At 35.5% G+C, this 15,833-nt stretch overlaps 1 protein-coding gene across 1 annotated transcript in view; it reads right to left on the reverse strand.

Annotated features, from left to right (window-relative positions):
- The window catches only part of LOC127855928 (uncharacterized), a 31,015-nt gene extending 16,198 nt beyond the window's left edge, over positions 1-14,817 (reverse strand). Inside the window, exons 1-5 of the mRNA XM_052391844.1 lie at positions 14,267-14,817; positions 6,662-6,806; positions 5,544-5,740; positions 1,867-2,061; positions 1,276-1,391 (exon numbers count right to left, since the gene is read on the reverse strand). Coding sequence (XP_052247804.1) covers positions 1,276-1,391; positions 1,867-2,061; positions 5,544-5,740; positions 6,662-6,806; positions 14,267-14,333 — 720 coding nt within the window. The 5' untranslated portion in view covers positions 14,334-14,817. The remainder of the gene's footprint in view (positions 1-1,275; positions 1,392-1,866; positions 2,062-5,543; positions 5,741-6,661; positions 6,807-14,266) is intronic.
- Positions 14,818-15,833: the final 1,016 nt, after the last annotated feature.

Below are 15,833 nucleotides of genomic sequence, written 5' to 3' on the forward strand. Positions count from 1 at the left end.
TGCCAGTTTATTCTTCATTAATATTCGGATTCCATTCTTAACGACGCCTTTCTTTGCTTAACTAAATTGTTAAAAGCATTGATGTCTAGTGAATATTTATACTTTATGCGGGTAAATTTGTTACATCATATTACATTTACTGACAACATTTAGCTTGAATTCAGCCTTAGACAGACTATGTGTTTGAAAAATCTTTTGCAAACTGATTTTTTAATTGGATGGCCTCTGAATCTTTTTTTTTAAGTTATGACAGAAAAATGAAGATATAAATGCACATTAGAACTTTCACGTAATGTAAAAACAAGACTATTGCCAAGCAATATATGTCCCCTACCGGCTCCACCATTGAAATATATATATATAAATTATAATATTTGTTGCCATAGCAACCAGAATTTTTGACGTAGGAACAAAATGAGATGACTTGCATAATGTCCATAGTGCCATCTATCCATTTTTTAAGTTTCATGAAAAAGTATTCAGAACTTTTGAAGTTATCGCAGGATCCAGAAAAGTGTGACAGACTCACGGACTCACGGACACATAGAGCGCTATGAAAGCTTTAGGCTGAACCATTTCCTATTTTATGCTGTTTATTATTTGCTTCAATTTTCTTAAGATAGTACATTTCGAATAAACCGTTTCAATTATTAAATGAAATCATATGAGAAACATTTTTATAATATTAATTGACACGTCGTTATGCTGTTTTACATGCTGGATTTTAACTTCTCAAGTGCCATAGAAACCAAGAATACAAATTACACGGAAGTTAAGCAAGTCTAGATAAACAGCGTGATTACAAGGTCTGAAACAGCGTGATTACAAGGTCTGATGAAGACACATATACATTCAAGGACATGAGTGGGTGCGATTTTTCTTTGTACACACACGTGTTTTATTTCCCGTTCATACAATTTAAAAACAATTACCGGTAGCCACAATGCGCACTCGGCATCGTTATATTCCGTACTGTTCTATGAAGAGAGTGAAGTCCACAAATAGAGAGCATTGTTTTCAGACAAATTTTACTTCCTATGATTCAAGTGTTTTCTGATCGTGTAAGTATGAAATAATCCATAAGCATTCAGTGTGGTATAGGTCTGGTAAAAACCGCATTGTTTTAATTCTTCTAAACATATCAAAGAGATAAAACACATGTAGGAAAATCCGATAATGCGTATTATTCTCGAATACTCTCCATATTGGACATATTAGTTGCAAAAGTTAATTTCAGACAAGACAAATAATGGACTCCAATAGCTCAACACCAACCGCTAGCAGGAATGCGTTGCTAAGTAGACCACAATGTTGCACGCATAATTTTGGCGAGTTGGTTGCAATGGTGATCAGGCGAAGAATCGCCGCCGGGTCCTGTAGACGCACGCAGCCTTTAACATATAGGTTTATTTTTTAATCTGTTGTGAAATAGACAGATACATGTACTACCAACTTACGAGTACGCACGAAAAATTAAAAGCATAGAAAAATTTATTCCTATATCGCAATATGACAAAATTTAATATAGTATGTGTTCAAGAAGTATACATCTTATCGTACAAAGGCGGCAATATATTATTGCTTATTTTATTACGAAAGAAATCACACGCTTCTTTAGATGTTTTAATTAATCTTATAAGTCGAGATAAAGAACATAAAGTTAAAAAAAATAAAAATGAATCTGAACAGAATTCTTGAATAATTATAAAATATATACTTGAACACAAACGACATACTTAAACGACGTTGTAACATCGATTTCAATGATGCACGGAAATGCTTGACGTAAATCGATGTCACTGACGTTGTTAAAAATATATATATTACTAATGATCCGATAGGAGTGTTTGCCCTTTCCTCACTCACCATTCGACCATATCCAGGGCGTGAAGAAAGTTCCTATCCAGAGTTCGAGTCCAGGCGCCGACATGCCCTTCAGGGCGTCCCGGCGGGCAAACTCCTGCCCGGGGTTTGAGAGGTGGCCCCCGAAGGTCTCGCAAGTCTCCTCCCCCTTCAGCCAGGGCACAGCACAGTGACTGATAAACACGTCACCGACTTGATCTAAAATCGGTATAAAATAGTTCATTAAATATATGAATAATAAAACATAGTTTGGGCTTAAACTGGTTTAAAGGGTCTCGAAATAAAGTGCTCTTCTTAGACGCAGTTGTATGTGCATAAATCTTTATTTGAAATGTTTTCACCTAAATTGTATTAAATGTCTGAGTAACAATACAATTTGGGAGCTTGAACCTTTTTAAAGAGTCTCTGAAATAGTCAGTGCATATAACACGCACCGGCCGCTGAAATAAGCAATCTATATTATAAATCTGTGTATATCATACATCTGTATTTGCATTGTTTGCTCAATATTCACGATAAATATGGTGTTATTCGACCTAGTACTCCGTATATAACCTCTGATTTGTCGCATATTTCAAATGGCTCATGCAGGCGATACCTATGACTGCACTAATTACATGTGTATTACTGCTATTCAATCATAGGCTCCCTATTGAATGATCTTTCTGAGAAGAAGTGCAGTTCATCATTCTCCAAATCACGTTGGCATTGATGGACATAATCCACTCCATATCAGCAATCAAAACAATTCACTAATTGAGATATCAATTAAACGTTGCTCGACAGCAGGATATCCGGTCAGTCGTGTTGGTCAAAATCCGGCCGGTCAGTCGTGTTGGTCAAAATCCGGCCGGTCAGTCGTGTTGGTCAAAATCCGGCCCGTCAGTCGTGTTGGTCGAAATCCGGCCCGTCAGTCGTGTTGGTCAAAATCCGGACATTCAGGAGGATTAGGATATAATATGTTCATAAAGTGGTCATTTTTCTGTAAGAAAGTTCACTTTGGTATTAAGTATATATTTGACTTACATAACTACATACGATCTTTCGAAAACGAATTTTAAGGTATAACGGTTGCATTAACAAACAAAAGTGCCTTTTATGCAAGCTTATGCATGTCACTTTTTTGTTTAAAAGATTTTCCCGATTTGTTTGCTAATTTGTAATTGATGATGAATCAACACGGTCTATTCGTGAAACTTTCGAACGGGAACGAGTCTATAAAACCAAGCGCAGAGAAACGTCAAAAGTGATTTAACCCATTTAAGCCTAGTGGACTCTCCCATCCTTCTAAATTGGATCAATTTATTTCCAAAATTAGGGATGTCTAGTATATTTATTTCTATATTTAGAATATTTCTTACAGAAATTCCTTTAAGCAAACAGCGCAGACCCTGATGAGACGCCGCTCATCTGGGTCTACGGTGTTTGCCAAGGCCTTTTTTTGTAGACGCTAGGCATACATGGGTTAAAAAGACCGATAATGCTAAGCTTCCGACCTTTTTTCCCGCATGCAAACAAACCATTAATGCACTAGATCTTCAAATTCAATTAATAATGACAGATATCACTGATCCCGAAATAGACTACCGTTCTAATGGAAAACACAAACAAAAAACGAGCACACGCAAGCTATGACAGAAAATAAATGAAGGACTGATTTTCTTTCATCGTTCATGTCTCCCAGGAACGACGTCTCAAATAATGTCGTGGGATATTAATTTAAGTGTGCGACTGGAATCAACGCAGTTCTTGTAAAGTTCGAGATAAAAACCGTTTGTTCTGTAATGCGAATAAGTTGACTGATCAAATCTCCTTTAGAGAACCTCACGACTATGACTACCAATATGAATAGTTTACTGGGTCAAAGGCATTCATACTTGCATGCCAACATACTTCTTATTGATATTCTCTCGAGATAGGATAAGTACTCATGAGTGGTAATATGAAAAGTAAACGATAATAGTGATTTAATCACATGGGGTCAGAATTTATATAGAGACAAGATCCACATTTATTCAACAACAAACATAGCGAACGTTTAACTTCCCTATTTATTATCTTAGAGGATTGGCATTTTAAATTTAAAATTGCGTAAAACGGTGACTTACTCGCATGAGTGACCAGCTCGAGAAAAATAAAAACTGGGCAAGTGCTGTTGTTAAAACTAGTGGTAAAAACTAATCAATTTTACACAGTTGGTCGAACAACAGAAGAAAATGATAAATACTTTATATTCGCTTGAGAATAAACTTCTTCGACTCAAAAGCTTTTTTAGCCATCGCCCATTCTTCACTGTATACTGTAACAGTTAGGCATGAACACTATTTTATTAATCATCGCTCGCCCAGTATCCATCCCTCTGTAGATGGAAGCACGTCCGAGTAAGACACTGATTTTGTACATGTTCCCTATCTCCCACTTAGTTATTAATTGTGAAACGATACATTGTCATGACTGGGACTTCATGACGTTCGGTACGCCGTCAGTTTGACCAATGGTCTACAAAGTTCTGCCGAAGACGACAGGATCCTGCGCAATTGTCTTCCAGTGTTTGAGAACAAAAACTTCACTTTATCGGCATAGTTTTAATGAACACGTTTCCCGTAGGTGGTCGGACGTTATTAACTGAAATTTCCCACCTTTCTCGAGGAAACCTGTCTAAGAGAACTGGTCTTAGCATTGACATTGAATAACCGAACCTTTAAGATAATAAATTGTGTAGTCATATTGTTTGGGTGTTTGTCGTTTTGTCGTTGTATACTATTTCGCCCAGGTAAAGCGATAGTTTTGAAATGACGACAGGCTGACCGCAAAATGACCTCTCTTTAAATACGTTATATACCGTGTGAGATAGAATGTATATAACGTATTTAAAGAGAGGTCACTGCTCATCTGCTGGCACGACTTTATGTAACATTCAATACTTTAACATATCTTAAGTTCAAGTATGGAAATAATATAGCACAAATTAGGATATGAAACAACAATACATATTTGATATAAAGTATTCTAAATTAAGAAATATACGTATGCACATTGCAATCTGGAAGTAATTAATATATTAAATATGAAACATATTTAACATATTTTCGTATAAACGCTCTGGTGTTAATGAGCCACATATAAGGACATACACACTGTATCGAATTTCATAATTCAGAGAGAAAGGATTGTATCCGCTTGGTCATTTGATTGGAATTAAAATAGTTTCACTCTTTCTACATCGTTGCAAAACGCAATACTGCGTCCCTATTATTTACAAATTAGCTAATGCAGAATGATAATTTTGTTTAAGCTATCCTACACAAACAAAATCAATTCAAATATCTGTGAATGCAAATGAATCAACATGTGTATATTGCACGTGTACCCTTCGCGCAGTTTGGGTTTTGTTCACAAATATGAACATTATATTTATTAATTCGGGGGGGGGGGGCGGCAAGTTTCCAACACCCTGTTTTATTTTGCATCTGAAAATCAACGCACCCGTGGAGCGTTCGAAACGTGTCGCATTACACGTATTATAATAACGCCCTTTCATGTAGTTATATTTAAATAATGGTATGCATTGTAATACAGAATAGAATTAAATGATGTTCCTACTAAAGATCCAAACATATATAATGAATTGAATTATGCCAGACGTTCGTTAAAAACACAATCACACCTTTGTGTCTTACCTCCGAACGTCACCGAGTGCGAGCAGCATACCCCGGCGTACACATTGGCGTGCACATCGCTAACGGAGCATGACGAGTACCCGGACTCCTGCTTGTAGCACGTGCCTATGTTGGCTTCGTCACCTTGACAACGAAGGTTGTTGAGAACGAACGCTGCAGATGGCCTCTGCGCCTTATGACTTTCGGGCCTTGCATATCTGATGAAGAAAATATTATTGTGCTTATTTCGAGATAAATTTTTGCGTTTTCTGTTGTCTTTTTGCTGGATAAAGTTTCAGCTTCATAAAAATGATAACATCAATATCACGACCGGTAACATCTGGCGCCGTCTCTTTTCGGAGATGGATCAATTAACGAGCGAACGATACTGCTGGGTCTGTGCGTATGACAGGGTGTTTAACAGAAGTAGAGAGGTTAGGAAGGTTTAATATATGTAGAATTTTATTTAGAGTTGGCGGTTAATAGAACTCGTTCGTAACAAACGGAACATGTATGATACTACTAACTGATATATTGCATGATGAAATTTCATGTTCGTTTGTTACGTGAATAGAAACTTTAGGCATGACATGGGTGATGCAGTATATTGAAAACGCTTGCATTGGTTTCTGATAAGAAATATTATTACACTATTTTATTATTATTTTTTTGGAGGGGGTGAATTTAAGAGAAACACGATCCTTTTTTAATGTATCATGAACTAATACCACTGAGTCCATATTCACTAAACAAAGCTTATTTGAAATAAACCACGTAGAATCTAAACTTAACATTTCACATTAAGTGTCAAGATGCCTCAAGTGTACACAAATTTATGGCTGTTAACAAAAAAAGGTACGTAAGAACTAATGAAGATTTCCCGATGGTGCTTTTTATATCGGCACAGGGTTCTGTCTGATAAAGGGTTTAACTTTAATATAGGAGTTGGGGATTTTAATATAAACACGTTTGTGATCAGAAATTGTTCCTTGAGTGAAGAATATGTGAAAATAAATGAAATACAGAAAATGAAATTACTGGAGTTATTAAATCATAAATACTGGCATGTGATATCGTACTGACGTTATATAACCTATTCTGTTTTGCACAAATGGCGTCTGTTGAACCTTCAAACTCACCTGAAGCCCAGTTGTCGGCACACCACTCGCGCCTCGTTTTCACCGAAATCGTTATCACATATCTTGCCCCACTCAGTGCCATTTGATCTCCTGACCTCTACAAGACCCTGACCTTTACCCTGTACCGTCGACAAGCGCACATCATCTGACAAAAAGTTTAAAGCTATATATAACAGCTTATTTAAATAATAATACATATCATTTGTTACATCTAAAATGGGACTGGTGCACTCTCCCAGATAAAAAAACAACTTGATTGAACAAATGTAATCGAGGGTTTTATTTACAGCATAGTAGATATTCAGCAAGGTAAAATTGTTTTCTCCTAAATCTGTTCGGAGGCAGGAACAATTGTTGCTTACCAAGTTTTCCATGCACAGCGGCAATATGAGGGACATTATCGGACCAACTTGTGGCCATCGCCTTTGCATTGCCTTATTGATTTAGCAAAGTAGGTTATACAGCATTTATGTGTGGCAAAGCAGCCTCGCGGATTTATTTGATTATTTAAGCGAGTGTACGTCTACTTCCATACCTTTTGAAGCGAGCGAACATTTACATCCACACATTCTGAAGTGAGTGTACATTTACTCCCATACATTCCGAAGCGAGTGTACATTTACCCCAACACATTCTGAAGCGAGTGTACACTATACTCCAATACATTCTGAAGCGAGTGTACAATATACTCCCATACATTCTAAAGCGAGTGTACATTTAAACCTATATATTCTGAAGCGAGTGTACATTTACCCTAACACATTCTGCAGCAAGTGTACATTTACGCCCATACATTCTGAAGTGGGGGTACACATACTTCAATTCATTCTTAAGCGAGTGTACGTTTACTTTCATACATTCTGAAGCGAGTGTACAAAATACTAGCATACATTCAGAAGTCAGTGTACAATGTACTAACACACATTCTGAAGCGAATGTGCATGTACTCACATACATTCTGAAGTTAATATACATTTACCGACACACATTCTGAAGCGAGTGCACTTTTACTTCCAAACATTCTGAAGCGAGCGAACATTTACCTCAATACATTCTGAAGTGAGTATACATTTTCCTCCATACATGCTGAAGTGAGTGTACATTAACATCCATACATTCTGAAGCGAGTGTACATTTACTTCAATACATTCTGAAGTGAGTATACATTTACCTCAATACATTCTGAAGTGAGTATAAATTTACTTCAATACATTCTGAAGCGAGTGTACATTTACTTCAATACATTCTGAAGTCAGTATACATTTACCTCAATACATTCTGAAGCGAGTGTACATTTACTTCAATACATTCTGAAGCGAGTGTACATTTACCTCAATACATTCTGAAGTGAGTGTACAATTTCCTCCATACATTCTGAAGTGAGTATACATTAACATCCATACATTCTGAAGCGATTGTACATTTACTTCAATACATTCTGAAGTGAGTATACATTTACTTCCGTACATTCTGAAGCGAGTGTACATTTACTTCAATACATTCTGAAGTGAGTGTAAATTTACCCCAAAACATTCTGAAGAGTGTACATGTACTCACATACATTCTGAAGTGAGTGAACATTTACTCCAATATATTATGGAGTGAGTGTACATTTACGCCCATATATTCTGAAGTGAGTGTACATATACTCCTATATTCTGAAGTGAGTGTACAATTTACTCCCATATATTCTGGAGCGAGAATACATATACATCCATACATTCTGAAATGAGTGTACATATACTCCCATACATTCTGATGTCAGTGTACAAATACACCCATACATTATGAAGTGAATGTACATATACACCCATACAATCTGAAGTGAGTGTAAATTTACTCCCATATATTCTGAAGCGAGAGTACATATACACCCACACATTCTGAAGTGAATGTACAATTTACTTCCATACATTCTGAAACCTGAGTACATTTACCTCCACACATTCTGAAGCGAATGTACATGTATTCCCATACATTCAGAAGTGAGTGTAAATTTACTCCCATGCATTCTGAAGTTAGTGTACATTTACTCCCATAATTATGAAGTGAGAGTAAATTAACTTCCATATATTCTGAAGTGAGTGTACATTTACTCCGATACCTTTTGAAGCGAGTGTACATATACTTCCATACATTCTGTAACGAGCGTACATATACTCCCACACATTCTGAAGTCAGTGTAAAATTTACTCCCATACATTCTGAAGTGATTGTGCATTTACCTCCATACATTCTGAAGTGAGTGTACATTTACCTCCATACATTCTGAAGTGAGTGTACATTTACTCCCATACATTCTGAAGCGAGTGTACAATTACTCAAATACATTCTGAAGTGAAGATATATATTTACTTCCATACATTCTGAAGTGAATGTACATATACTCCCATACATTCTGAAGTGAGGTTACATATACTTCCATTCATTATGAAGCGCGTGTACATTTACAATCATACATTCTGAAGTAAGTGTACATCTACCTCCATACATTCTGAAGTGAGTGTACATTTACCTCCACACATTCTCAAGTGAGTGTACATTTACTCCCATACAGTCTGAAGCGAATGTACAATTTACTCCCATACATTCTGAAGTGCGGATATATTTAATTCCATACATTCTGAAGTGAGTTTACATATACTCCCATACATTCTGCAGTGAGGGTACATTTACTTCCATACATTCCGGAGTGAGGGTACATTTACGTTCATACATTATGAAGCGATTGTACATGATACTCCCACACATTCTGAAGCGAGTGTTCATAAACTCCCATACATTCTGAAGCGAGTGTCGAATTTACTCCCATACATTGTGAAGTGAGGGTACATTTACTTCCATACATTCTGAAGAGAGTGTAAATTTACACCCATACATTATGAAGTGAGTGTATATTTACCCCATACATTCTTGAGCGAGTGTACATTTACATCCATACATTCTGAAGTGAGTAAACATTTACCTCGATACATTCTGAAGCGAGTCTACATTTACCCCCACACATTCTTAAGCGAGTGTACATTTACTCCAATACATTCTGAAGTGAGTGTATATTTAACCCATATAATCTTAAGTGAGTGTACATTTACCCCAACACATTCTGAAGCAAGTATACATTTACCACCTACATTCTGAAGTGAGGATACACATTTCCTTACATTCTGAAGTAAGTGTACATTTACCTCCACACATTATAAAGCGAGTGTACATTTACTCCCATACACTCTGAAGTAAGTTCACATGTACTCGCACACAAGTGAGGTATCAAGTGAGTGTACAATGTACATTTATATCCGTACAATGTATAGTAAGAGTACATTTACAATATATCATACAGTAAGAGTACAATTTTCCAACACGCATTATAAAGTTAGTTTACAATCACTCCAGACAATCAGAAGTGAGTGCATATTTACCCGCATATATTTTTTAAAGTCAATTTACATTTACCCTCATACTTTCTGAAGTGAGTAGACGTTTACTTTCACGCATTCTAAAGTTAGTGTATATTTACGTTCTCACATTATGGGGTGAGTGTACCTTAACCCCCAAATATTATTAAATGCGTGTACATTTAAAGTTACATTACTACTCAAAATCAACGAAAATTTCGTACAATTTTTCGTAAAATAAACTTAACAAATTAACAATCAGTGTTCCTTAAAGGGATCTTTTCACGCTTTGGTAAATTGACAAAATTGAAAAAAGTTGTTTCAGATTCGCAAATTTTCGTTTTAGTTATGATATTTGTGAGGAAACAGTAATACTGAACATTTACCATGGTCTAATATAGCCATTATATGCATCTTTTGACGATTTTAAAACCTAAAAATTATAAAGCGTTGCAACGCGAAACGATTGAATAATTTGGAGAGTTCTGTTTTAGTCGTTAAATTTTGTGAAACTACGAAGATTGCTTATATAAGGTATAATATACTTCAATTGTATGTACTCGGCGGAATAGCTCAGTAGGCTAAAGCGTTTTTACTTCAGGACTCTGGCAGGACTCCAGGGGTCACTGGTTCGAAACCTGTTCCGGGCAATGTTCTTTTCCTTTTTTTTATTTTATTCTTTATTTTTTACTGGAGCTTTTACGATCCAATGTTTACATTTATCGATATAAAGCATTTAATGAATAAGTTAAAAAAATGCCAAAATCTGTGAAAAGGCCCCTTTAAGGCAATTGTTTTATCCCCACACTTTTTGAAAAGCGTGCGGATATTGTGGTTATCTCCGCCGTCTGTCTGTCTTTCCGTCCGTCCGTCCGTCCATCCGTCCGTCCGTCCGTCCGTCCGTCCGTCTGTCTGTCTGTCTGTCTGTCTGTCTGTCTGTCTGTCTGTCTGTCTGTCTGTCTGTCTGTCTGTCTGTATGTCTGTCTGTCTGTCTGTCTGTCTGTCTGTCTGTCCGTCCGTCCGTCCTGGCCACTATCTTCTCCTACACTATAAGCATTAGAACCTTAAAACTTACAAACATGGTAGATATGAGCAAATGTGCAACCCTGCACTATTTGGAATTTTGATCTGGCCCCTGGTTCAAAAGTTATGGGGGTTGGGGTGGGCCGGGTCAGAAATTTTCACTCATTTTTATGACCCCGGTATGGTGCATTTGCTATATCTTTTGCTATATTGAAGATAGCAACTTGATATTTGGCATTTATGTGTATCTCATTGAGCTGTACATTTTGAGTGCTGAAAGATCAAGGTCATCCTTTAATGTCAAAGGTAAAAAAACAAATCTAAGGGAAGTAATAAGCTTTAAAGGAAAGGTAATTAATGAACCTGTCAAATTATATAAAAAAATAAATACAAATGTTGTAAATCAAAGCGGCGCAGGAGGGGGGGGCATCTCTTGTTTTATGTTATTTTACATTAACTTCTTCATTTCAACACCGATTTACTTCCAATTTATAGTGAACATCTCTTATGACAATACGGTAAATCTCAACTATGCACGGCCCCATTACCAACCCTGGGGTGCCCGCCTGGGTCAAACATGCGGCGTGGGGATACGCGTCGGCCTCTGCCGCGCCATTTCTAGTTCCATTTTAATTTCCCGCAACGATATCAATTCATACAACACATGAACACTAACATGGTGTTCGTGTGTCGTATGAATAGATATATTCGCGGGAAATTAAAATGGAATTAATTGTGCCACAAATAAATAAAAACGAGCATTTTGTATCTACGACAATCTATGTAATCATAACACATTTAGCGTTGAAATTGTGGCTATTGCTATAAATAACACTGATAGTTTATATGTGTTCACTTTATTTTACGAAATACTTTACGAAATTTTCGTTGATTTTGAGCGTTATACAGACTTAAATGCCTTTAATTTTGGAGTGAGTGTACATTTAGCCCAGCACTTTCTTTTGATTTACGCACACACATTCTTGAGTGATTGTACATTTACTCACACACATTCTTCAATGTTCACATTTACCTCCGCATATTATGAAGTGTGTGAACATATTTATCCGCATATTATGAAGTTTGTATGCCGTTGATCCCATATTTTCTAAAGTGAGCGAACATTAACCCCAACGTATTATGAAGTAAGTCTACGTGAATCTAACACAGTATACATTTACTTCAATACAGTATGTACTAAGTATACATTTGTACATTTACTTCAATACATTCCGGAGTGAGTATACATTTTCTTCAAAACATTCAAGAGTGCGTATTTACTTCAATACATTCCGGAGTGAGTCTACATTTTACTTCAATACCTCTGGAGTGAGTGCACATTTACTTAAATACATTCTGATGTGAGTATACATTTACTTCAAAACATTACGGAGTGCGTACACATTTACTTCAATACATTCTGGAGTGAGTCTACATTTACTTCAATACCTCTGGAGTGAGTGCACATTTACTTAAATACATTCTGATGTGAGTATACATTTACTTCAAAACATTACGGAGTGCGTACACATTTACTTCAATACATTCTGGAGTGAGTGTACATTTATTTCAATATATTCTGGAGTGAGTGTACATTTATTTCAATATATTCTGGAGTGAGTGTACATTTATTTCAATACATTCTGGAGTGAGTGTACATTTATTTCAATACATTCTGGAGTGAGTGTACATTTATTTCAATATATTCTGGAGTGAGTGTACATTTATTTCAATATATTCTGGAGTGAGTGTACATTTATTTCAATATATTCTGGAGTGAGTGTACATTTATTTCAATACATTCTGGAGTTAGTTTACATTTACTTCTTATCGGTTAATCCAACTTCAGTTCACACGTTCGTCTTAAACATTTTGAGTTTGTTAGCAAGAAAACAACGAATTCATCAAATTAAATCAAACGCACATTAATCGTTAGATAATGTAGGATAAGAATAGAAGTCATTTTATTTGTATGTTGAAATATTACTTACCCAATGTCACCAAAGAATATACTTGTAAATAACACATATGTAAACGCATAATGAACGCCATTGAACCAGACGATATCTGATTCAGAAACACGACACTTCTATTAAAACGTTCAAATATTCGTCTGATTTATGGTAGAAGCTTTAAACTTATCTGTAACCACCACAATTCAGATAAATATTAACACATAAAATTTAGAATCTAATGGATATAACGAGCGTTGTATAGGACAAATTAATATGCAGTAAGCGAATATAGATAATGTGTCTGTGCATGTGAAAATGTCAACCTTTTAGGTAACCATGCCTTTTTACATAATTTATTTATCAGCGGCCTCATATAGGTACCTTCCCACAAGAGAATTTCTTGAGTATAACATTTCCTCAAATTCCAAGTTTACCTTGGACAATTGCTTTCCCTTTTTCAGTTTTGTTAAAACTGTTTCACCTAAAATGAAAGGCCATTAATTTTTTTCCCCCCAAATCAAGAAAATAGCCATGGTTACTGTTTTTACAGTTTAATCAATTAAGAATTAATAGATTAGCATGTGCAGTTATATTTAACCGACGTTCATTATGTACATTACTATATTTATGTTTTACCTGAATCGTATATTGGGCACATTCCTCTGATTTTAATCACAATGTCAGCCAGATTATTGGGGTTTGAATCTAGGACAATGACCTGTTGGAATGTATGGTTTAAGTAGCCCACCATTATGTATTATTATCATGATTAACACAATGACTAGTAAAACGGTCGTTATTATAGTCAGTTTGTACACACAGGTATATAGCTGTGGTAAGATACGGTACTTAATCCCTCGTCTATTTAAAATATAAAAGTTAGAAATAAATGCAATATGCGGTTTCAATTAAGTTTGAAACACGCAACAGCACTTTATCAAAAATGTGTACACGTTCCATGCTACGACTATGCTATAAAATCATTTACTACCTGTAATGTTAATTAAATGCATGTACATTGATAAAAAATACCTGCAATGTTTATTAAATACATGTATTGGTAATACACTGTGAAATGAGTATTGTATGTATTGAACAAGTATTTTTTGATACATGCGAAACTATTAATCCCAAACCGAAAGTAGAACTTGCTAGGTCACGCATCTTGCTAAACAACATAAATATCGACAAAATATTATTTTGTTAATTACGAGAATAAAAAGGATACTTACAACATTCAGACCAAGAACAAAATCCATAAACCACTAATATGAAAGATAAGCGTGCTATAGTCATCATCTTAAACAGCTATGTGCCATATGTAGCTATCGATTGTTTTATTTTTATATCTAAGCTGTATCGGGAAGTGTTCATTTCCTCATGTAGTCATTTCGTATTTTCAATATATCGACATCGAACAAACGTGATTTACTGGTGCGAATCGTATAAACATGCATTCGTCAAACTTCGTATAATTCCACCGATCGACAAAATACCGATCATTTCGACATTAACATTTATCAATCGTGTTACATCGACTATCTCCGGAAGGAAATATTTAAATTAATAACGAATTCAAGTTAACGTAAGAGTTACTTCCCCTTACGTACAAGCCTTAAAGAAGTTTAGTTTGTTGCACACACACACGAGCGAAAAAACTGACCTCACCGCACCAGAGTATAAACTCTTGCTATCGTTTTAATACAGTGCACATTTAATTTTTTAATATCGTTTAAGCACGTTTCACATTTCTTACGACATTTGAATGTGCGTACATCATATCATGAATGATGAAAACACTACTGGATTGTGCTCGCCTGCGCGGCTGGCACCAGATGCTCGTTAACAATAATCGATTACAAACTGAATTGGAAATATAGTGTGTACTGAAAGGATTTTCAATATCACACGTTAACAGTGTGTAAAGCATTTTGTTTAAAAGTCTTGTATGAAATGATACTGACAACATTAGATATTATTAAATTCAATAATAACTACACAGAAATCTTATACACATTTTATTTTGGTGAATGCTCTCTCTCTATATATATATATAGATATAGTTTATGATCTTTTTAAGGTAAAACGTCTAATTATTTCGTGACGTGGATAATGTTATGTCCACTCGCAAATTTCCATATTTATGCGCGAAATAGCTAATCGATTATTTTTTAATGGACGATCGAGTGACCATCGATTTAATTTTTGATATAAACATCTTATTATTCACAGAAGTGGGATTTTAGATGGTTATCATGACGCACCCACACATATTCAATTCAATGCCAGTGAAGCTTGTGGTCGCAAATGGGTTTCGATATCATATAAAGTAATGTCCATTTTTTTTATCCTAACTCATTATATTTCATATAAAGTCAATTCCATTTTTGAACCCCGCTAATAAGAATTCATATAAAGTCATGTCCATTTTTGGTTCCGCATTGATAAGATTTCATATAAAGTGATGTCCATGTATGTGTCCCACTGATTAGATTTAATAAAAAATCATGTCCATTTGCGTGCCCCACTCTTTAGAGTTCATATAAAGTCATGCCGATTTGTGTACACCACTCATAATATTTCATCTAATGTTATTTCCATTTTTGATACCCACTCATAATATTTCATAAAACCGTATGTCAGTGTTCGATTGCCATTCATAAGTTATATCTTAGGCCAATGGGATTCGGTCCTTTCAAACACATGTGCTAATGTACCCTTTTTCTCATATTATCTGCCCTTCTCATTGTATTGTGATTTAAATCCTCTTTTTTTGCGATGCATTGATAAATGAGCCAA

The sequence above is a fragment of the Dreissena polymorpha genome, chromosome 13, assembly GCF_020536995.1.
Source record: "Dreissena polymorpha isolate Duluth1 chromosome 13, UMN_Dpol_1.0, whole genome shotgun sequence".
NCBI lineage: Eukaryota > Metazoa > Mollusca > Bivalvia > Myida > Dreissenidae > Dreissena > Dreissena polymorpha.